Source organism: Geotrypetes seraphini, chromosome 4 (genome assembly GCF_902459505.1).
Source record: "Geotrypetes seraphini chromosome 4, aGeoSer1.1, whole genome shotgun sequence".
NCBI lineage: Eukaryota > Metazoa > Chordata > Amphibia > Gymnophiona > Dermophiidae > Geotrypetes > Geotrypetes seraphini.
This window is the reverse complement of record NC_047087.1, coordinates 110,662,894-110,688,256: the sequence shown is the minus strand read 5'-3', so window position 1 is coordinate 110,688,256 and position 25,363 is coordinate 110,662,894. Positions and strand designations below refer to the sequence as shown.

The following is a 25,363-nucleotide window of genomic DNA, read 5'->3' as shown; positions in this document are numbered from 1 at the left end:
TTCAATTTCCCAGGAATAGACTGGAAACTAGGAGCCTCCAACTGCGGCAAGGAGGCCAAGTTCCTGGAGGTGCTAGGGGATTGCTTCCTGGAGCAAATGGTAAAAGAGCCAACAAGAGGCGACGCCACCTTGGACTTGGTCCTAAATGGTCTCACTGGACCGATAACAGAAGTAGAAGTCATGGTTCCACTGGGAACGAGTGATCACAATGTAATCAACTTTAAACTTGACATCGGGAAAGGGAAACATGTCAAAACCTTAACCACCACCTTAAACTTTAAAAAGGGTAAATACGATTGCATGAGAGCCATGGTAACAAAACGACTCGAGAAGATGGTGGACAAACTTGAAACAGTAGATCAGGCATGGTGCCTATTGAAAAATACTATTGCAGAAGCACAAGATCTCTACATTCCGAGGATTTCCAAAGATCGGAGAACTAAAGGCAAAAGAGAACCGGCATGGCTTACCATACAGGTGAAGGAAGCCATAAAGGTAAAGAAGGACTCTTTCAAAAAATGGAAATGCACGAAGACAACCGAAGCCTGGAACAAACATAAAGATGAACAGAAGAAATGTCACAAGGCGGTGAGGGAAGCAAAACAGGACTATGAGGAAAAAATAGCCCGGGAGGCCAAAAACTTCAAGCCCTTCTTTAGATACGTGAAAGGGAAAAAACCTGCAAAAGAGGCAGTGGGACCCCTGGACGACAAGGGAAGAAAAGGGTACATCAAGGAAGATAAACAAATCGCAGACAAACTAAATTCCTTCTTTGCGTCCGTTTTTACGAAGGAGGACACCTCAACAATACCTGAAGCGGAGAAAGTGTTTGCAGGAGAAATAGAAGACAGCCTCACCACAGTTGAAGTGGACTTAGCCCAGATATACTATCAGATCGACAAACTTAAAAGTGACAAATCACCTGGACCGGATGAAATTCACCCGAGAGTCTTGAAGGAATTGAAGATTGAAATTGGAGAGTTATTGCAAAAACTTGCAAACCTGTCAATCAGAACTGGTCAGATACCAGACGACTGGAGGAAAGCGAACGTCACGCCAATTTTCAAAAAAGGATCGAGAGGAGAACCGGGCAACTATAGACCTGTGAGTCTTACGTCTGTCCCCGGCAAGATGATTGAATCACTGATCAAGGATAGCATAGTTCAGCACTTGGACACACACGACTTGATGAAACCCAGTCAACATGGATTCAGGAAAGGGAAATCGTGTCTGACGAATTTACTCCAATTCTTTGAGACCGTGAACGAGCAAATTGATAGTGGAAAGCCGGTGGACATAATATACTTGGACTTCCAGAAAGCATTTGACAAAGTTCCACACGAAAGACTTCTCAGGAAGCTACAAAGCCATGGCATAGAGGGAGATATACAAAGATGGATAGGCAAATGGCTGGAAAACCGACAGCAGAGAGTGGGCATAAATGGGAAGTTCTCCGACTGGGAGAGAGTGACTAGTGGTGTGCTCCAGGGCTCGGTACTTGGGCCGATCCTTTTTAATATTTATATCAATGACCTGGAAAACGGAACATCCAGTGAGATCATCAAGTTTGCAGACGACACAAAACTCTGCCGGGCAATCAGATCGCAGGAGGACAGTGAGGAACTCCAGAGCGATTTGTGTCGGTTAGAAAAATGGGCGGAGAAATGGCAGATGAAGTTCAACGTGGAGAAATGCAAGGTAATGCATTTAGGCAGTAAAAATAAGGAATACGAGTACAGAATGTCAGGTGCAACTCTGGGGAAAAGTGAACAAGAAAGAGATCTGGGTGTACTGATAGATAGGACCCTGAAGCCGTCGGCACAATGCGTGGCAGCGGCAAATAAGGCAAATAGAATGTTGGGCATGATAAAGAAAGGAATCTCGAGTAGATCGGAGAAAGTTATAATGCCGCTTTATAGGGCAATGGTCAGACCCCACTTGGAATACTGCGTCCAACATTGGTCTCCCTACCTAAAGAAGGATATAAAACTGCTGGAGAGGGTGCAGAGACGAGCAACTAAACTAGTGAAGGGTATGGAGAAACTGGAATATGAGGATCGACTTAAAACACTGGGATTGTTCTCCCTTGAGAAAAGGAGACTGCGTGGGGATATGATCGAGACCTTCAAAATACTGAAAGGAATTGACAAAATAGAGCAGAGAAGATTATTTACAATGTCCAATTTGACACGGACAAGAGGACATGAAATGAAGCTAAGGGGGGGCAAGTTCAGGACTAATGTCAGGAAGTTCTGCTTCACACAGAGAGTGGTTGACATCTGGAATACTCTCCCAGGGGAGATTATTGCGGAATCGACAGTCCTAGGTTTCAAAAGCAAACTAGATGCATATCTCCTTGAGATAGGCATATAAAGATATGGTTGGCTATAAAATAAGCCAGGTGAATACCTAGCAGGGCCTCCGCGTGTGCGGATCGCCGGACTTGATGGACCGAAGGTCTGATCCGGAGATGGCGCTTCTTATGTTCTTATGTTCTTTAAAACTTTCTGATCCTATTAAGGCCATATTTATGTTGCAACTGTGAAAATTCAAGCATTTTACCATTAGAAATAACATCATCTAATATACGTATTCCTGCTATCATCCAATGTTTCCAGATGAGCCTTTCACCGCCAAACTCTTAGAGTGGCCTTGGTGTCTTTACAAAGACCAATTTCAGAGGGAGGGGTAAATTTTTCCCAAATTTTATAGGTATCATCAAGCCTATATTTTGCACCAGGATATGTATTGGGTCCTCCCAGAGCTAATGGAAAAACTCCCAGATTGGTTGTGGCTAGAATGGCAACTCATGTCTCAATTACGCCTTTGCCATGAGCTCAGTATCAAAATGCCTAGTTACAGCAAAGATAATAGAATATTAGCTGATACATGGAAAACAATGCGTAATTCACAAATCTACAAATCAATCTATATGGGTGAACTCCAAGATTCAATATGAGTGGTTTTTGAGTTTTATATACGAGATGTGATCAAACAATACAGGACCATGTTGGTAATTTGCTGACAATTGCTTGATGGAATGAACCTGCCTGATTTACAAAGCATGATCCACAAATAGCCATATGGTGTTAGTTGTCCCTGAATTTTTAGAGTCTTGTTAAATGTTTAGAGTCTTACTAACATGCACAAATAGATCTTCATAATGTGGTATGCATGCAGATTTCATATGCACAAGGGATAACTCCCTATAAACCTCCCCTTTATGGCCCTTGAAGAACACAAGTGAATATTACTATACTGTATTATCCCCCCACTGTCAGACCTTCCAGGAGAGAACACAATTTCCAAACCCCATGCTGCTCCTTTTGACCCTGGGCAAGTCACGGGGCCAGATTCTCAAAACTTAAGGTTGCTTTAAACACAATTGCTAAACCAGTTCCAGCTAGTTTAGCATGCATATATTTTAGCGGTGGATTATCAAAATGGCTTATTGTGGTCTTTGAGTTTTCTAGCAGTCTCTGCTACTGTCATGCAAATGTAGTATAATGAGGTCACTTGTATTAAAATGAGCACTCTGAGCGATTCTCTATTATTGCCAAGTGATTCTCTAACCTCATTGTGCCACATTTGGTTCAGGCACTGACAGGAAAATAAGGTTTGACAGCTCAGACACCTCACACACACACATTAAAAAAATACAAATCCCAAATTGAAGAGCAGCAGAAGAGATGCCCACTCTCTCTCGCCATGCTTACACAATTCCTTAGGCACCTGGGCAAATTGGAACAATAGGTCATTCCCTGGATGCCCTTTGGAGAAGCCTAGACTATGCTTGTCCCAAGTTACTCAAGGCCTTTTGGCGTCCGGGCCAATTAGAGCCTTAAGCCCCTCCCGGTGAATCCTAGGATGCAGTGGGAAGGGGAAGGCCTGCTATTTTTGTAAGAGGCAGGCCTGCCAGCCGGAAGGTAGGTGTCCTCTGGCTGGACTTCCTGAATAAGGTAGGAAGGAGGGGAGGGAGGTCATCGGGGGCAGTTGGGGTGGGTTGGGTGACAATGGGAGAGAGTGCCCACAGCCAGGGGTGAGTGTACAAAAGTTGTGCGAACGTTCTGGGAGAGAGTGGACATCTCTCCTGCCGATCTTCATTTTGGGTTGTTTTTTTAAAAGTATGCGGATGTATTCTGCGCATGTGCTGATCACGACCACCAGCGACTCATTTCAAGTAAACCTAGCGAGCTTATGCTCCACTATAGGAACCTCATTTGCATGCACTGTTTTTGGAGAAGACTTGCCTTTTTAAAATCATTACAAAAATGTTTTTTTAACAGCAGCCTGTCAGCTTTTATCACAAAGCTATGAGAATCTTTCCCCTAATCCTCCACTGCCCCAGGTACATAGTGGTGGGCTCATAGTTTGAGTACCTAATTTGTAAGCCATTCTGAGCTCCTTTCGGACGAAAGGCTATAAAATGGTATAAATAAATACACGGAGATGAGTGACATCACTAGTACCGCTAACATTTGACATTAAATCTGAGCACATGCAAATCATGTACTGTTTTGGGAATTTTCCTACTCCTACTGACCTTTAGTTAATTCCTTTTTGCTTTGACTATAGCTGCTCCATGGTGTTCCCCCCCCCCCCCAGAAGCTACCACCTTAGACAATCACCTAGTCTTGCATAATAGTTACGCCTACCTTCTTCACACTGGGCAAATACGAAGGGAGTAAAATAATAGTGCATGCGTGAAAGATGCACCACAAAGGCTTATGAAGAGACAATTCAAGATCTTTTTCTCTAAATGAGTGGGCAGTAGAAGCAAACTGTTAACCTCCATATTCTTTCTTGATCCCGATTACCCCCTACTCTTATTCCCCCCCCCCCCCCCCCCAGCCAGTGCACTGAATGCTCTGATAGTCATAGAGCTCCTATGAGTATTAGAGCAGCGCAGAGCACTCGGCACACCAGCCAGCGCTAAAAACCTCTTGTATGATTTTGTAAAAAGGGGGGAGGGGGCTAGTCTGCCTGTTTCCTACCTAGGTACTCTCCTCCTGGTCTGTTCACTCTAGTGGAAAAAAGGTGTGCATACCTTCCATTTTCCCCTCTTATACATGAGTACTAATCTTAGGAATGCTGTAAAAAGTCTGTTCTTTATTGTAGAGCTGCAGGGAACAAGTCGAACCCGATTGACGGACTGAAACTATCAATTTGACCAGAGGCCAAAAACCTTCATTCTTGCATTCCATTCTTTTGTGTGAGACTAGGTTGGGTGAGGGGGCTTGGCATGTGTGCCCCTGTACTTTTTGGAGTGGTTTAATTTGGGTCTAAGTGCTAGTAGGACAGTGGGACTGGAATGGGAAGAATTGCTATTCTTTTTTGAACTTAACCTTTTTACCCCACTTGCTTAATCAGTTCAGTCATAGTGACTTGCTTTGAAGAGGCCCTGCTAAAAACTTTGCTTGAGGTAGCTGGCCGTGCAGAAATAACCACTATTTCATTCTCTACTGAGGCAGGTGCCAGCACTAGGGATAAAACACTAATTTCCTGAAGGCTGTTGGACTTCACTGTATCTTGGCATATTTTCTCACTTGGACAATGACGGTAGAGCAGCTCTTTAAGGTTCTGACCACTGAATACTGATTGAAATCATTCAGTACCTCTTCTGTAAATGGTCTGTCTTTAGTAGTGGGCGACCGATATAATTTTTAGTTCTTTTGCAAGTTAATCGCCGAAACTGTTCTCTATAACTAACCTGTAGAATTTGTTGCCAGAGAATGTGGCAAAAGCTTTCAGCTTAGCAGAGTTTTACCAAAGTTTGCATCATTTTCCTCAAAAGTCCATAATCCATTACTAAGATGGACTTGGGAAAGTCCACGGCTTATTTCTAAAATAAAGCAGTGTAAAATCTGTTTTTACTCCGGGATCTTGCCAGCTATTTGTAACCTGGGTTGGCCACTGTTGGAAACAGGATACTGGGCTTGATGGACCTTTTGGTCTGTATGTTCTGACTTGTGTCATCAAAACTGTGTTTTGTGCTAATGTGTGCCTGTGTGTCATGGGCTTGGAATCTGTCAGGAAGAATGCTAATATTCCAGCTCCAGGACACTTTCTTGCTTTAGTCTTTCTGGCTCTATTTTTGTGACTTAAAATGCCACTTATTTGCTATTATCTAGTTGTGCAATATCTAGTTGTCCAATATCTAGTTGTGCAATATCTAGTTGTCCAATCCCTTTTCCTTTCCCGGATTACTACACTATAGGAGCTAGCTCTCTGGGTGCTGAGCTCCCGCAGTATTAAGCAAGCTCCATTACTGTGTTCATGGAGGGTTAATTGGTTTTGTTTAGCACCCCGGCCGTTGACATGTCAGTGTCTGTGCCAGTATATTCACAGGAGCTTTGGGGATAGATACCTGTAGGTATATTAAGGTTTTTTTAAAATCTTGGTTGGATCATATGATACTCTTCGTTCACATAAATTACAAAGGCCAATAGTGAAGGAATAGCCCTAATTGTTAGGGTAGAAGGCTGAGAATTTGGGGGGGGGACCAATGGTGATTCCTCCTGCAGCTCTTTGGGACTCTGGATAAGTCACTTAATCCTCCATTGCCGAAGGTTAAACTCGGATTGTGAGCCAACTAGGGACAGATAAAAGTCCCTGTGTATAATACGTAAATGTAATCAACCCATGACCAGTAGTTATGAATATTGGGGGAGGGGGAGGGAGGAGTTGCTCCTGAAAGAAAGTGCTATATGGCTGTCAATCTGTGCCCTCTTTCATGCCACAAGGAAGTTGACTTGATATACTTCAGTATTTGTTAGGCTAGGATAGGGGAAGTGCCTGTGCCAAAGATATTAGGTACCCTACACCGAAGATTCAGTCTTTATAACTCTTGCAGTTAACTTTTACATGCCCTCGTGCTACTTGAGAGATTTTATTTGGATTTAGCTCATGCTTTTTTTCAGTTGTAGCTCAACATGTTACAGCAATGTAGAGTATGTATTCTCCTCTTGGTTGTTCCTGGAGGACTTGCACCTTCCATGGCCTCAACTACAACCTTTAAGTGACTTGCCCAAGGTCACAAGGAGCTATAGTCTGATTGGAACTGGGTTCATCTATTAGGCTACTCCTCCACCTGTAACTTGATATCATAGCTTTTTGAAATATTTTATAATAATAATATAACAGTTTATATACCACAGGACCGTGAAGTTGAAAGATGCTACAAACTGAGTGGATTTAACAAAGTTAAAAGCTAGTGATTAACAGCTCTATGGATCAGTTTTACTATATACAGTGAGGATAACTTTCCTATATGAGAGACATTTACCTGGGTATATGAGCTATCTGAACTCCATTTTCCATCCTGGTTAGAAATGGCCTGCACTGAATCTTTGTGTAGCTGTCAGGACCTATTTTTGCCTTGACTTTAATCGCTCTTTTCTGCCATTCTAGGTGACTACTCTACAGTAGGTGGCTGGCCTCTTAAAATAAGTAATTGGGGAAAGCAGATGGAGCATGGTTCATGACACTTTTTTTTTCCTCCATGTCTGTATGTGTGGGTCTGTTTATTCTTTAATCTGCAGCAGACATGGGAGGGGGTGGTTTTAAATGAAGCAATTCTCAAACATTTTATTGGCTTGGAAATAACAGGAAACCAGTGTACTGATGGTGACATCTAATGGTTTGATGTATTAACAGTCTTGAAAGTATGGCTTTTCTAATTTACCCACAGGCTACCATTGCCCCTTGATAAAGGGTATTAGTTGGTAGCACCTATACCATCTGTTAAGAAAGCTGTACGGTTCAGTCAATAGATTCCACAGTAGAATTTACAGCAAAGAAAATTAAAATTCATATTGGCATGAGTAAAGGAAAGGAAAAGAGAGAAAGCACATCTTTATGGAAAAATTTCCAGTTGGTAGCACTGCTGCTGTGAAGTAGCAGCATGAGATTTTCCCATACTAATTCTACTCCTGCTGCAGTAAGATATTACTGTGTTTCCCTAAAAATAAGACCTAGCATGATTTTCGGAGTAGGTCTTAATATAAGCCCTACCCCCAAAATAAGCCCTACCCCCAAAATAAGCCCTAGTTGAAGAACTGGATTCGCCGGCAACAGTGCTTCCCCCCGCCCACCCCCTCCCGCCAACTCTTCCAGCTCTCCCTCCCAGCCGAACCCCGCCACGAGACCAACATACATTGCTTTCTTCCAAACGGCTCAGCCGAATTTTGCCGCGAGACCAACATGCATTACCTTCTTCCAAATGGCAGCATCAGCAGCAATCTTCACGGCTTTCTCCTGCTGGGGCATTCCTCTGCCCCATTGTTGATGATGTCATCAGCAGCACGGCACACGGAATGCCCCAGCGGGAGAAAGCTGTGAATATTGCTGCTGACGCTGCCTTTTGGAAGAAGGTAATGTATGTTGGTCTTGTGGCGGGATTCAGCTGGAAGGGAGAGCTGGCAGAGATTATAACTTGATTGCTGTGATCATCGAGACCCCAATCATAGGTTTTTAATATGAAACTTTAGTTGTAGTATATGTAATAGTTGTAACTATGACCTTGTGTTTCCAGTGCAGAAGGGATTGTTGAATTCTTCATTAGTTGGGTGAGTGTATTTTTTTTTTTTCCACACTTTGGGGTATAAAGCTCAGAGGCTATATTTAAAAAAACTTAAATTGTTTATCTGCTTGACTACAGATTACAGGGGGGAATAGAAAGACGCTGAAGTGGGGAGGGGGGAATACAAATGTGTACAGGGCTTTGTATTGTACTTGTGTTTGATTGGGCATTGTTTCCCCGAAAATAAGACCTAGTATGTTTTTTGGGCCACAAATTAATATAAGACAGTGTCTTATTTTCAGGGAAACGTGGTAGTATAGAAAAACTATATTATTTTTCAATTATATATAACAATATATCATCAAGACTTCACTTACCATGTGATCCTTTGACGGTCTTTATATACGTTGATACTTTTAGATGTCATACGTTGATTCGATTTTTCTGTTGAAATCTTCTGTCGGCGTGATCTCTCCATTGCGAGGTCCGAAGGTAATTTATTCTTTAGTTACATTTTTTGAATATTTTTGATTTTTGAGAACTGTTACATTTTTTGTTTTGTTTATTTTTAGTTATTTCCTCCTGATGACGCAAATTAAAGTGAAACACGATCGGTGTTGAGGAAATGTTGGATTGTTTTCACGTTAAGGAGTTCTAGCTACATGTTGAATTTGATAAGCTTTTAACGGTGGATTTGGGGACTCACTTATTTTATGTTACCAATTCTAAACCAACTACATAAGTACTTCATTGCACGACTCCCAATACCAACGAGCAGATCTCAAGGGCACTTTTGATTATCTTGAGACGACATATTTGACAGTGGTGATTTTCATGTTTTTCATCAATCATATTCAGCTAAGTACTCATCTATATATCTTCACCACTACAAATTTGCTTGAACAACTTAAATTTAACTAAATGTTTAGGGTTGGTAGGTAGGTGAGTGCAATGATGCAATGTTAATACATCTTCATTCTATTAACCTGTTGGTTTTGAATAAGATATTACACTGAGCACTCCATAATTATTTTTAATATTATAGTATATACTTTAAATAATTTAATTCACTTTATTTGTTAAAGTATAGAAAAACTGGCATAAAACCACTGGACAGAAAGGTAGTGCACTGGATATGCAAAAATATGCAAATGCTGATGTAAGAAACTGCTCCCTGATGTATAAAACATGCTAAAGCCTCTAGTGTGATGTTTTACTTTTTATTTTAAAGCTGAATCTTTAAAGACAGAGGTGTGCACACAAGGGTTATCTAAAGTGAAACATGGCACTTCATCTTGGATAACCAGATAATCTAAGATCCATAACAGTTCAACTACGCTACCTTTACAAAAATGTTTCCTGATCCCTCCAACCTCTAAATAATAGAAAGCAGGAACAATGCCCACTTGATTCTCCTTTTGGTGCCCCTAGCATTGTGTTCTGTAGGTTACCAACCCCCTAGGAGTCAGGTGCCATCATTTTGGAAAATCAAACAAAGCAAACCCCAAAATAAGAGCATCAAATACACCAAAAAAACAAAATATTCCTGCTAAATAACAGCTAAAAATATGTACGTGGAGGGGCATAATCGAAAGGAATGTCTAAGTCCGTTTTTGTCTAAGTCGAAAGTCATCCAAAGTTAAAAAAAAACAAAAACAAAAAAAAAACCAGCCTAGGACACATTTTTGAAAATACGTCCAAATTTTTTTTCGTTTTCAAAATCGTCTAAGTATACGTCCTGTTGATCTGATCGTCCAAGTCGCTAAATCATCCTCCATCTTTATACCACATTTTCGTCCAGCTTTTCATCCAAGTCAAAAACGCTTAGAACAAGCCCTGTGAGAGGGGTCTGCAAAGTGATGGACTGAACACCCAGACATGGCACCTAAATAGTGGGGTACCTTACAGGGCACTGCTGTGAACTTCACAAAAAGGGTGCCATGTCTTCATCTCACTACAGCTCCCTTATAGGTCATGGTGAGCCCCCCAAACCACCTCCAGAATCCTCTAGACCCACTTATCTACCACCCAAATAGCCCTTATGGCTGCAGGAGCCACTTTATATGCCAGTACAAAAGGGTTTTGGGGGTGTATAGGGGAGTGCACGTTTCAATATCAATGCAGTGATTATAGGGGCTTATTGACATGGGCCCACCTATCTATGGGTCCCTAAGACACCTCTGTGCAGCACGACTAGGCTTTCCTATGCCAGGCTGCCAGGTGATGATGTTCTAGGGGTGGGGGTAGGGAGCTAGGTGATGATATTTTTATGGGGGTGGGGGTAGGGAGCGGTGATCACTGGGGTAATGTGTGGGGGTCTGTATTATGTATTTGCAGTGCTTATCTGGTCACTTTAGGTGAATTTTTTTGTGACTTAGACCATGTTTTAAATGGTCTAAGTCACAACGTCCAAGTTCCTTCGACCCTGTGCTGTATAACTTTCGGATATACATGCAGTACGACTAAGTCTAAGCCTGCCCACGTCCAGCCCAAATCCCGCCCTCGACACTCCTCCTGAAACGCCCCGTTTAGCTATGGTCGTTCAGCGGCACTGTGAAGGCCTAGGTCATTTTTAAATACGTCCAAAACCTGGTTTTATTATCAACACTTAGACTTTTTTGACTGATGATCATCCAAGTGCCGACTTAGGCCAGTTTTTGGATGTTTTTCTCTTTCGATTATGAGCCACATAGTTTATAATAGGGAGGTAATAATTGAGATTGTGGGGTAGTAGACATAGGAGAAAGATCGGACAATTCCTTTTTCATAAAGGTGATTGATACCTTGCCTACACTCCTGAGAGAGGTGATACAGATGGGCGGTATATCAAAACTGTAATTAATTTGAAGATGAAAATGGTGACAATTTTTTTAAAAAGCATGGGATGAACATGGAAAATGAATGGAATTTAAAAAAATACAAATCTTAAATGGTTGTATGTGCATTTGATATGTCGAATGGTGATTCCCGCTGTTAAGAACTAAGACTGGTACGGGGCAGATTCGCACACTGGCATAGTTAGGGTGAGTAGTGCCCCTCCCTTGCTCTCTTTGCCCCACAAACCTCTTTAATTTTCCCAGCATGAGCAGCATCGCACACTTGTTGCCCACGTCGTGTCGGCTCTCTCTGTGACATCACTTCCTAGGTGCAGGATGTCAAAGAGAGAGTGCCAAGACAAACGTGGGCAGCATGTTTGTGATGCTGCTTATGCCAGAAAAATTAAAGAGGTATGAGGGAAGGGGCACATACGCCAGGGTTGTGTGTGAGAGAAGGAGCAAGGGGTGCAGAACGGAGGCTGAGTGCTGCTGCCCCCACAAAGAAGATGCCCAGGGCAGACCACCCCCTACCTCTTACTATGTCACTGGTCCCATATATAGAAATATGGGTCCATGGATAATCAAAAATATCTTCTTGAATTTTTATCACAAACTAATGCAACCATCTTACACAGTTACAATCTCAACTAAATACCACACACCTTTGATCAGCTAACAGACCTGTGTTTTAAACCTCTCCTGAGTGGTGCATCAACTAGAAGGTTGATATATCATATAAATAGGACATTTCCGTACATAGATCCTATGTACTGAAATGTCCTATCTATATGATATATCGACCTCCTAGTTGATGCACCACTCAGGAGAGGTTTAAAACATGGTCTGCTGTTACTGATCAAAGGTGTGTAGTATTTAGTTGTGATTGTAACTTGGTACGATTGGTTGCACTAGTGTGTAAAAAAAATTCAAGAAGATATTTTTGATGGACCTGCATTTTCTGTAAATAATTCATATATGGGTTGGATATAAATTATAAAGGTCTGTTTTCCAGTGTTATTGGTCCCATATATGGCAGTTTGGTTTAGGGTGGACTGGAGAGGGTTTTGATGGTAACTTCAGTAATTTGGAACATAAGAACAGGGCTAGGTCGACTATTACAGTCTGTATCCCATAAATGACAAGATGGTTTGGACAGACTAACATAGAAACATAGACTAGAGTGTGCTTTGATGGCAACTCCAGTAGTTGTAACAAAAGGACAGTGGACTTTTATGATCTATGTCCCAGAAATGTCAAATAGGCAATTTAATCATGAATAAATAATATGTGCGACTGTTGATCAGACTAGATCAGGGGTTTGCAACCTTTAAGACATAAAGAGCCACTTGGACCCGTTTTCGAAAAGAAAAAAAAAACTTGGAGCCACAAAACCATTATAAAACAAATCTAACACTGCATATATTGTTTCTTATCTTAATGCTATATACAGGATCACTAAATTGAAAATAAAATCATTTTTCCTACCTTTGCTGTTTGGTGATTTCATGAGTCTCTGGTTGCACTTTCTTCTTCTGACTGTGCATCCAATCTTTCTTCCTCCAGACCTCATTCTCTCCCCCAACTTTTTCTTTCTGTCTCCCTGTTCCCCCTGGCCCACGGGGATGCCCCCCTGACCCACGGGACTCCCACGGGGACGCCCCCTGGCCCACGGGACTCCCACGGGGATGAAAACAGCCTACCTAAATTCTGGCGATGCAGGCATGCAGCTTACAAGTCCGGCGTCGCGGCGGGAAATAGCCATGCTGAGCAGTGAGCTCAGCACGTACACAGATGAAAGCCTTGCTTGCTGATTGGTCCGGTGGCACGGTGGGGCGGGGCCACCGGACCAATCAGCAAGCAAGGCTTTCATCTGTGTATGTGCTGAGCTCACTGCTCAGCATGGCTATTTCCCGCCGCGACCGGACTTGTAAGCTGCATGCCTGCGTGACACACTACCGGAGCCACGGCAAAGGTGGAAAAGAGCCGCGGGTTGCCGAGCCCCGGACTAGATGGACTGCCATCGTTTCCCATGTTACTATGCAAGGTCTCAGTTAATGGCAGCCAATTCACTCATCAATACATCACAGCAAGCTCGGAAGCTGATTGTTTTAATGATGGCAACAGTGGTGTTCAGAGCTTGAAGCAAGCTGGGACACGAGCAACTCATGAATTGCAGAACTTTCTAGTTTTGAGGATATTTATGACACTTAGGCCTGGATTTTGTAAAAGGTACCTACATCCTTCGGTGCCTTAAAAAACAGCCGCATGTCAATCACGTGTAGGTGCTGTTAACAGAATCACAGCTACTACAAAACTTAGGAATCTGTAACATAGGCCAGGATTTTAAAGGCCTACATTACAGGCACCTAGGTTTGATAGAGAATTTGTGCATAGAGGCACCTAAGGTCATCTCTGCACCTAACTTTGCCTGCTTTGATCTTAGTGCAATGCTTAGACATGATTCCAGTGCCTACTTCTTTAATTGTTTTTTATCAGCATGGTCAATTACTGTGCTGATTTAAAGCCATTTAGTACCACCTAACTTTATAAAATTGAGGCTTTAGGGCCTACTATTAAGCTGGAATTATCACAGATATTTTCATGCTAGACTTTGTCCAGGCTCCAACATTGAATCTTCAGATGTACAGATGAAACTGATTTTCCCATAAAAATGCACTGTACCATTTTTTGGGGTGCTCATTGCTGTAGACCCCCCCCCCCCCAGTCTGAGCTGACATTCTTTAACTCCATGTGTCTCTTCACTCTCAGCCTTGCCCCTATCCCCTCTAAACCTCATGTCATTTTCAGTTATTTTGTGCAGAGATGTTCAAGAGGGGGTACTATACGTCCAAAATGAGATCCCACATAATCAGATTTGGAAGTTACTTTGACTTAATTGCGGTGGCTGATCTTTTAATGAGAAAGTTGCAAACTGAGAGCAAGCAGGGCTGCTCTGTTACATGACTATGCACAAGTGAATATAGTCTCTCTTATTTCAAAGCAAACTGCCCTATTCCTGCCATCAACACTATTTTATTCTGTTGCTCTTTCCCTAGGGTTATCATATGGTACCAGAAAAAGGACAGATTGAGACAGCCGAGTTTTACTTCCATTGCTTTCAATGGAAGTATAACCCAGAAAGGGGAAGAGTATGGTGCAACGGTTAAAGCTACAACCTCACAACCCTGAGGTTGTAGATTCAAACCCACACTGCTCCCTGGGACCCTCAGCAAATCCCCCCCTCCCCCCATCGCCCCAGATATATTGGACAGATTGTAAACCCACTGGGACAGACAGGGAAAAATGTTTAAGTATCTGAATAAGTTCATGTAAACCATTCTGTGCTCTCCCTTGGGAGAACAGTATAAAAAGTTGAATGAATTAATGTGTCTATCTGTACATTTTATTTCTATTGCTTTCAGTTGAAGAAAAACCCGGATATTTCAATCCATCCTTTTTTTTTGCTGGAGCCTTATAGTAACCCTATTCCTTCCTTAGGACCAAGCTTTTGTGGTGGGATTGCACTATGTATTGGTTTTAAATAGAACTCCTATACTGGTCGGAGGACTCTAAATAGATATAGAGAAATTATATAAACCCCCTGCCTTGTCTTCTGTCCAAATCTTTTGTTGATGTAGGAGTCTGACTAAAATCTTTAAAGAAGTAAGATAATTAAAAAGTGGATCAATAACTATTAAAATTGCTAAATAATCCTAACAGGCTAATTTATTCCTTTTTAGAGGGCCCAAATTTGAACTGTTGAAAGCTGCTCTTAAGGGAAATGGTTCTGATAGAAAGTAGGCATCAATAAAAAGAAAAATACTAGGTTGTGGATACTTCAGTCTTATTCGGTCACTTGCCCTCCCTTCCACGCCCCCAAATACAATATTACAATAAATGTCATAAGACAAGCATTTCAATTTACAAAACTCCAGTTTAATCTCAATGATTGAGATTCAGGAACATAAAGAAATGGGCAAGACTGTTACAAAGCAGAACATCTTTAACATACAACAAAATTAACATTCAGCTGGGTTACTGCAGGAAGAAACATTCAGCTCAGGAGTCGGAGGCCCAGTCACCTCTGTGGCTTAAGTAGCTGATACTGGTATTTAGGAACCATGGAGTCTCTGGATATCTGTACCACAAACTCATAAGCTTGCTGTTTGTGCCACTTGTTCCAGGCCCCGGCGAGAAGCTGCTGGGTTCTACTTACAAAAGGCCTAGGTTGGGCGAGAGTACCTTTTGCAAATATGGCCCTCTTAGAGTGAATTCTAATAAGCACACTTATCAAGCGCTCACTATTTGTTCTTTTACTGTCCAGTTTAGTTTCATTGCCCACCATCACAAAGGTAGTTAGTATCTCTTACATAGACCTGTTCATTTCTACTGCAGAAGGTAACAATATCAGAAGCACTATAAATGGGTGCTTTTGTTTAGAGTACAAATGCATATGCAGGCAGTCCCCAGATTAAGAACGAGCTGTGTTTTTAAAGCTTTTCTTAAGTTGGATTTGTATATAAGTCAGAATGTATAGATTTTAAGATTCTTGCTTTTTATTTCTGCTCCCAGCTGACAAAAGGGCCAACTTTCCTTACCAGCGTTTCCTCTAAGCAGGTACAGCATACACAACCACACACTGCTCTTAATGTGGCCATGCATTGTTCCTGAATCTGCTGCAAGAGAAGTGTAGGAGCCTATGCCACTGGAAATACTGCTCAGTGAAATCAAATGAAGCTGTGACTCTGTTCTTAAGTACGAGTTGTACTTAAGTCAGGCGTCTGTAACTCGGGGACTGCCTGTACTGAACGTGTGTTAGGAAGTTTACATAAGTTCCAGTTGTTATGGAGATATAAATTAAGTTCAAAGTGGTTGTTATTTAATAACACGCAAGCCCATTTTGGTTTGGGGATGGAGTGGGTTCCACTTTTGATCAAGGGGAGGTGGTAGTCAGTTTTAGCCAGAAATGCACCTGCATTTTCAGCCTAAACAAGATCAAATTTGAATTTCAGGTAAGTTTCAGCTAGCCTTTAGTCCACTCATTTATCTTTTCATTCTGTGTTGTGTTTTCCTTTTCTTTTTTAAAATCTTGTATGAAAGGAACATGTCAACATTTTCTTTGACACCCTGTGTTGAAATAGTGAGAAATATAATAAACTCCAAGCCCCAGCATTTTCTGTACATTTCTTGAAAGCATGGGCAGGTGCCACATTAGGAGGATGCGTGGGAAGTACTTTTATTTTTTTTGCATAATGGAGGTAATTTGTAACTGCAGTAGCTGTACTTATTTTTATACTCAGCTGTTTCCCTTTCACTTTGAAGGTACCACCTCAAATCACACTCACCTTCCATTAAATTTGGGGTGCCATAACCCTGCATTCATAACTAGCCAGGGCATCTGCCCCTATTTTTATAACACTCTTCCAAACTGCTGTAATGGCAGTCATTGACTAGAAGCCACAAATCATAGTTCCCTCTGAGGACCCTGCTTCATGTAGAACCTAAGTCTAGCTGAGCAACCACCTACACTCCTCCCAGCCCATGGGCTCTGACTGCTGCCACCACAGCAGAAGCCTGGCCCAGAAAATGACAAGCAGGTCTTCTACATGGTAATACACATTTGCCACTGAATCTCCTAGATTGGCAGTCCTACTTGGTTTAGTTTTTTGTTCACAAAGAAATAAGTTTTGCTCTATTTTATATCCCACAGCCTCATATTACATACATCATTGGCATTCTTAGTTCACTGTACAAAATTTACATTGTGGTTAAATCTATGATGCAGTACAATTAATGGAAAGAATAGTTAGAGCTGGGCCTTCTGGTAGGTAGACCTTGAATCAACCTAGGGCAGTGCAAACCTGGGGGTGATGCTAGCACTGGTGTAGCAGTCAGCAACAGCACTATGATTTGCTGATGGCAGTGACAGCAGAGAAGCAACAAAGATGTAGGAACAGAAGAGAGGAAGTGCCAGATACCTTGGGTAGGGAGGGAGGAGAAAGGGAAGGAGTAATATTGGACTACAGGATGTAGGTTAGAAAAGAGAAGGAGAAATACAGGATAGGGAGGTAGGGTGGGGGAAGGATTGGTAAACTACAAGCAGTGTAGTGTTTGAGCTACCACTGGGGAAGGGCAAATGACTGAAGGGTTTTGTTGAGGGCGTTGGGTATGCTTAAGCTGGCTCTGGAATTCTGCAATAACCATGCTTTATAGTGTTTGCAAGATGACTACCAGTGATACCAGTGATACCAGTCCTACAGAGAAAAGACTAGGGGGTGTATAAAATATTATTCTGCCTTGGGACTGTCATACATCTTAATCTTGGCATCACAATGATGGTTCTCAAGACATACTTAAGGCTAAGTGCTAGCTGCAATATCTTCTAGAAAGGCAGGGTATGCCACTGACTGCATGTAATAAATAGTTTTGAGTGTTGTACCTTTGAATAGCAGCCCTCCATGCAGAAGATGATTATGGACCAAAGCGTGATCACAATTTTAGATAGGGCATACTTTAATATTCTAATAGAAATGCAACTCTCAGGAAACTTAGTAATTTGAGGAAATTTTCTGATGTTAGTATAATAAGGGATCATTATAACCGTACAGCAGAAATTAACATACAAAATATATTAGGGGAGTGGACAGGAAAAGAAGGGGCTATCCCAAACGGTAGCATAGCTGCAAGGGGGCCTGGGCCCTCTCATCTTTGGCTCAGGCACCCTCTGCCTTCATGCCTAGTGGGAATGCCAAGTCCCACCAGCTGAAGATGTTGCTTACCTGAACCTCGCCTGCAATGGCACTTAATTCACGCAGGTGTGCTTCAGCTACAAATGCTGGCTCTCTTGCACATGCTCAGTTCAGGTCTAACTGAGCATGTGCAGGAGAGTTGGCATTAGTGGCCAAAGCAGCCCTGATAAGTGCTATTGTAAATGGGAGATGTCTTCGACTTGTGGAGCATGGCATCCCTACCAGCAAAGATAATATCCAATTTGAAGACTGGGGTAAAATATTATCTTCCCATACACTGGGGGAAATTGTGATGATCATGGTAGTGACTTGAGAATCCATGTTTGTCTTCTCTATATATGAGCACATTTCATAAACATCAAAGCATTACTTTATAAGAGACACTCATGGCTTCTTCTTTTGATTATATAGCAAAGGTTGGGGGGGATTGGGGGATGAGAATATTAGGAACACCCCCCCCCCCCCAATGTACAATGACTAAAGAAATGTTTGTCAATCTGCAAAAATTCAGGGAGAAATCCAATAAAGCACTTTCATTTAGTTTTGTTTAATGAAACTTAAACTTCCAGTACATCAAAGAGTGAAGAGCAATTAAAATCATATCTATTTAAAAGTTGAAAGTGCTAAATAGTTTGTCAAACCAACCATGCCATTTCACATTAATTAGTTTCTAAAGAAACAAAGCCTTTAAAATACAGTATTCCTCTCTGTACAGACAAAGGAGTACAGAGTGGGGCATTGAATGCACCTGTACCCCAAAGGCAGTGAAGATTTTGGAACAGTGGCATAGCCAGTGGGGTTCCCAAAATTGGACTTGGGGGGGGTCCTGATATTGTCATCCCCCAACCTTTGCTATATAATAAAAAAAGAAACCATGAGTGTCTCTTGTATAACTCAGGATGTGTAGATTTTAAGATTCTTGCTGCTTACTTCTGCTCCCAGCTGACAAAAGGGCCAACTGTCCCTACCAGTGTTTCCTCTAAAAAAGGTACAGCATGCACAACCAACCACACACTGTTCTTAATGTGGCCATGCATTGTTCCTGAATCTGCTGCAGGAGAAGTATAGGAGTCTATGCCACTTTCAGTCCCTCATGTCTTAGGGAAGTGAACAGGGAGACTAGGACTACAAGTCCATCATATAAGGAAGTAAAATCAGAACTGGATCAACCAGCCCTGAAAAAAAAGTAATGGAGGTGGTTAGTAAATACTGCCCCACTTCCCTCTTCCAGTCTTATATCAAGGGCACCCTTCACTGGAGAAGGGGACTATGTGATTTTCAAGGAGTCTGCCATCTTTGGATACAAGCTTCTCTTCAAAGAACAAAGGTATCCCAGGCTACAGAAAATCCAGTTTTCTCTAGAAACAGTCTAATACTCTGCGAGACACTGAAGAAAAAAAGCCCAAGGCGGCCTCACCGACAAGAAGAACACAGCACAACAGAGGAATCGTGAGGATAAGATGTCACTAATTCAGCCACGGGTGTAAAATTCAAGATACACTTTATTGATTGTAGCACTGTGGAGATTCAAAGACTCAACACTGACAGAGTTATACGCTTTTGAGGCATTTGACAAAGGCATAGACTCCAAAACACTATCACATGAATAGAGCATTCAACACAGGTTTCATAGTTTCATAAGTTATTAAACTTTGATAAAACGCTTCTCCTGGAATACAAAATTTAAATAAAATAGGGAACAAACAACAAATAATAAACATAGACCTTCCAAGACTGACGTACTTGGTTGGGGTTGTGACATGAGAACAACAGGAAAAAGGGAGGAACTACCATTTATTAAGAAAAAGCACATAAACGGGAGGAACAGTAGGGAAGATGTGGCAGATCAAATGATAATGAAGTAAATATATATATGTGATAAATCAATTGTAGGCATCTTTAAAAAGAAAGCGTTTTTAAACCCTCAGCTTTGCTTTGGACACCAGTTACTGCCCTGTTCGCTCCTAACATTGACCTAAGTTGAGTGTTTTATTCATGTGATAAAGTAATAAGCTTTTGAGACACTTGACAAAGGCATAGACACCGAAACACTGTCAGTGTCGAGTCTTCGACCATATGTATCTTGAATTTTACACCCGTGGCTGAATTATTGATATCTTATTCTCATGACTCCTCTGTTGTCCTAATACTCTGCATAGAATGGAAAATATGATATTCTTCCATATGTGCTATTTTAATTTGGCTCACAAAGAAATTCAACAGGGCTATTTCACACCTATTTGTTCACATGGGCTCCACTGTATCTCATGCTGAGAGAAGAAGGAAACTTCTACCCAGACTCTCTGGAACAGTATACAGGTATGGTTTGCTTTTTCTATTCTGTAAAATAATATACGATAGTAGGAATGCCAGCTCATTAGCAAAGGGCCTGTTTTATAAAACTGCGCTAGCGGCTACTGCGCGGTAATGGCCCCGAAGCCCATAGCGCGGCTTTGTAAAACAGGCTGAAAGTGTTCTAAATATAAAATAAAGGATCTGTATTCCTCATTATATAGATTATTTACTATTAAAATAATAATACAAGTTTGGCATTTGCAAGGGAACCCAGTAGTGTATGCTGCTACTCTATCTGCTGTCCATTCCTGCTGTCCAGAATCACAGACCGCCTTTGGGGTTGATAGAAGCAGCTGGTGGAAGTCTCTAGTCTTTGGCCATTCTTTGGAATGGTCATTTTGTTTCTAAGAGTGACCCCATCTGGCGTTTGTGGGTTCTCAGACAATTCACTGCATACAGAATCCTGGGAAGTGTTTAGAACAGGGCTTTTTATGGGGGACAGCAAGATCCTGGAGTCTGTTGATGACGGATGGTCCATGATGGGGAAGGGTGGACTGAATAAAATGAGACTTTGAGGCCTTCCTGGTCGAGACCTGTAGGAAGGTTTTGAAAACCCAGAGGATCTTTCCATTTTGGAGAACAATGGTGGTTCTCCAGCAGTCTCACTATCAGAGGTACGCTTTCGCCTCAGCACTGGTGCCTCCTGGGATGAAATGCGGTTAGAAAGTGATGAGTCCAAAGAAGGGTTGAAGGCAGCGTACCTGGAAGATGTGAGATCTCGAATACTTGGGTCACTGTTCTCTTTTTCCTCTTTGGCTTTTTTCTCTGCCCGTGGGCTTTTTGGAGAGTCCTGATATCCTCGGACTGGACTGAAAGTTTGTCTGCAGGATAAATTTGGATCCGTCTGACCAATACTCTCCTCCTTCTCAAGAGAAATTTGTGCTGAATCTGTATTTTGAGCCTGCAATGGCTGTGGAATTTGTGTATATTGAAGTTTGGGAGGTATAACAGGTACAGCTTTAGCCTGGCACATTTTAATCATAAAAGATGTCCTTACTGCAGACACACTCACAGGAGCCGAATTACGTCTCCCACTGGTTGCATGTGCAACTGCCAAGTAATCTATCTCCAAGTCCTGGGCATCAAAGTGAGATCTCCATGAGTCAGGTTTACGTTGGTCCAAGATTTTACAGCTGCCAGTTGGTATAAAACTACTTGTTGCCATTTTTAGTTCCTTTTTCCCAGATGATATGGACAAACCCAGGTTCTCAAGCTTAAAAAATTCTGTTGTAGGGAAGATAGTGTCCAAATTCAGTGAAGTAGGTCTGGTTTTTATTTTATAAGGAATTCCTTCACCTTTAGGATTAGCCAATTCAGACTCTTTTGGCAGGAAGCAGCTCTCTTGGCTCAAAGCAGTTGCCTTAGTTGCAGCATTTACAGGTTTAGATGGACCTTCTGAGCTCTTTATTTTCAAAGAGCTGTTGGGTGAATTAGGGTGTAATAAAGATAGGACAGGGCTTGAATTTGGAGAGACTATGTCTACCATCTTTGTGGGGATGAGTCCCATCTCTGTAGTTTGTATGCTTCCATTAGATGGATTCTCCTCAGTAAGGGAATCCACTTTTTCTTCACATTTGGAAGGCATTTTTGTAAGATCAAGCCAGTTTTCATACAACTCATCTGGATCTGAGCTGTCGTGTGGAAACTGCAGTGTACTGGGTAGCTTTTCAGATCCTGAGTTAACTTGTAGAAGATCTTCATTTCTGCTCATGAAGGTCAATTTTACAGTCCACTGACCCATTCGAGTATCTTTACTATCCAAAGAAAGACTTCGACTAAATTCTGGTCTCCTATGAAACTCTCTTGATTCACCATTTTTTAATAGCTGAAAGCACTGCATTTCTTGAACATTCTTGAACTTGGGTGAATGAAGTGGACTAGTGACCCACTGGTGATCCTCCCATGGTTCCACCAACTCCAAGCTCTGTGTAGTGTCTGTCCAGGACTCCTCCTCTTCATGGTCAAAACTTTCTTGAGGTTTGTTCAGTGTGCTCCTTTGTTTCTCTTGTGTACCTTTCGCTTCGCTAGTTAGTTCTGAAAGTTGATTCTTTTTTTCTGGAATTGCCCATGAACTACTCATTGGCTTGTCCTTCTCAGGCTGGTTTCCAAATACAGTCGAGATTGAGTCATCTTTATCATCTTTCAATAGTGCAGGCTGTGCAATGCTATTGCTGCTTTCCTCTTTAGTTTGGTGTGGACAAGAATACACCTCTCTGGTATCTGAGAGTGGTTCATTTCTAGAGAGTTCTGGCAACGGATGCATAGAATGAACATTCTCATTTTGAGGTAGGGAAACATCATTCCCAGCATCTTCAAATACAGAAGGTTCCTCTAGCTGGTTTCCAGGCTTATCAGTTTCCAGTTTTAGCAAATTCAATGTACAGTTTTCCTGTGGGCTCATCTCAGACTTGTGACTCTGATTGTCAATTTCCTGTGCTTTTTCTTTGGAGACAAAGCAAGGTGCAGAGGTCTTAACTACATCCTGAAAAGATTTATCCATATCATCCTTCTCCAGTAATGTGGGGGTTTGTCCAGAGCTACTAGAGAAACTGGCTGACTCAAGGGAAGTACAAGATTCTGAACCAAGTCCCAAAGGCGATTCAGCTCGGCTGGTATCCAGGATGCCATTTGTCATGAAAGGCAAATCTTCCTCAGATTCAATAATTTTCAGCTCCTGCTGTATCTCTGGCCACAATGATTCTAGTAAGGTTATTCCATGTTCTTCATCATCCTGAAACACCCAAACATTTCAATTGTTTATTAGTCAGTTACATATCAACAGATATAAATCATAACTGATATGATTAGTCGTATCTTAGGAAGGGCTTTTCTGTCATCTGTGATCTGCTACTTACAGCAATTACTATTCATATTAAAGGTAAAATTATTTTCATCCTCACTGCTGTATTCATTTTGCACCATTCTGTGAAGCTTTCATACCATTTGGCACTTTGTTTTCATGAAAAATTTAACAAATAATTAGAAACGAATTCACTAGACTTCCATTCAGTCTATATCTGTTAAATAGAGTCTCTTCCCCATCTATATTCTTTCTGCTTCTTCCTTCCATGAAACTGCAAAATCCCAAGCAATCTAGGTGCTCCCCAAGGAAGGATGCACACGAGAAGGGCAATTACATAATCTAGACACTTGCATTTATACAGTATATGTGTAATGCACGTAAATTCTAGAAGAGTCTAGACTTTCATATAATGGAGGTGAGAGGTGTGCAAATCTGTCTCAGGCATATTCATTAGGAATATCCTGAAAACCTGATTGGCTGGTGGTTCCCTAGGACAGATTTGAGAACCACTGGTCTAGAATACTAACACTTCTGTGTGTCTGGGCACACTAGTGCTCTCTGATTCATGATTCGAATCGGTTCACCGATTCAAATCAGGTGAATTGATTTGAATCGGTTCGTTTTTGTTAAAAACCGGACTTACCGATTCAGCTGCAAGACAAGTTCGGGATATTTCATGCCGCCGGCCGCCGGACTCTACCCATCTAATGTAACTTCCGGTTTTGCGAAACCAGAAGTTACATCGTAAGAAATGAAAGGAGTGGGAGAGTCAATCGGCGAGCGAGCGGACCTCATGCATCAGACCTCGGCAGCAGCAAATACTATTTTTGGCTGGCTCTTTCCCTGCATTTCTTCTCTCTTCCCTGCGATTTATGGAAGCTGAAATTGGCAGGGGGGCTGGTGAGTCTTGGGGCCTGGAGATGGAAGCTGAAATCGGCAGGGGGGCTTGGGATGGAATCTGAAATCAGCAGGGGGGCTGAGAATCGGCAGGGGGGCTGGGGATGGAAGCTGAAATCGGCAGGGGGGCTGGTGAGTCTTAGGGCCTGGGGATGGAAGCTGAAATCGGCAGGGGGGCTGGTGAGTCTTGGGGCCTGGAGATGGAATCTGAAATCGGCAGGGGGGCTGGGGATGGAATCTGAAATCGGCAGGGGGGCTGAGAATCGGCAGGGGGGGGCTGGGGATGGAAGCTGAAATCAGCAGGGGGGCTGGGGATGGAAGCTGAAATCGGCAGGCTGGTGAGTCTTGGGGCCTGGGGATGGAAGCTGGGAATCGGAAGTGTGGCTGGTGAGTCTGGGGGGCTGGGGATGGAAGCTGGGAATTGGCTGGGGGGCTGGTGAGTCTGGGGGGCTGGGGATGGAAGCTGGGAATTTTTGATATGATATTGCCTTGGTTAAATAAAATGTTTAAACTTAAAAAGCTGTGTCATTAACAGTGAATCGAATCGAAAAATCGATTCAACAGGGTGAATTGAATCGAATCGAAATATTTTTCTCTGCTTAAGTTGCATAGAGCGTATTTTCAAAGAGGGCATATGGAGGAATGGAGCATGGCCAGGCATAGCTGGGGCTCCCACTTACACAGGTAACTTACAGAATTTTGTAAGTAACATGTGTCCCTGCTGCATTTAGGCACTACACATATGCCACTTTATAGCTAGTGTAACTGCAGGCACCTGAATGATAAGTGTGCCTATCCTAGACTATGCTTGCATTCTATAACAGAGCCTGACTTATATACTCAAATATAAACTGAGATTTTGTGGCCAAAACGGGGGTCTCGTTTAATATCCAGGTTCACCTTAAATCCTGGTGGTCCAGTGGTGTGGTGAGCCAACCTGGGACAGAAGCAATCCCTCTCTCTCTTGAGGTGAGGTGTCGGGTCCAGTCCTGGCTATCAGCCAGCTGTAGAATCACCGCATGCCCCTTCCTTCCCTCTCTCCCTCCGTGCTGTAGAATCAATGCGCATCCCCCTCCCTTCTGGTTGTAGAATCACTACATGCCCCCTCCTTCCCACCCTCGGAAAAGCAGCGGACTCCTCCCAGACCTACCTTACTCACTGGTCGTCCAGCGATTTGAATCAGGGTAGGAGTGATCCTCTTATTCTCCTGCCTGCGCAGTCT

General features: G+C 42.3%; 1 protein-coding gene across 1 annotated transcript in view; it reads right to left on the bottom strand.

The window, feature by feature from the left end:
* Positions 1-15,257: 15,257 nt before the first annotated feature.
* ARHGAP31 (Rho GTPase activating protein 31) overlaps positions 15,258-25,363 on the bottom strand; it is a 260,085-nt gene continuing 249,979 nt past the window's right edge. Inside the window, exon 12 of the mRNA XM_033941960.1 lies at positions 15,258-23,172. Coding sequence (XP_033797851.1) covers positions 20,668-23,172 — 2,505 coding nt within the window. The 3' untranslated portion in view covers positions 15,258-20,667. The remainder of the gene's footprint in view (positions 23,173-25,363) is intronic.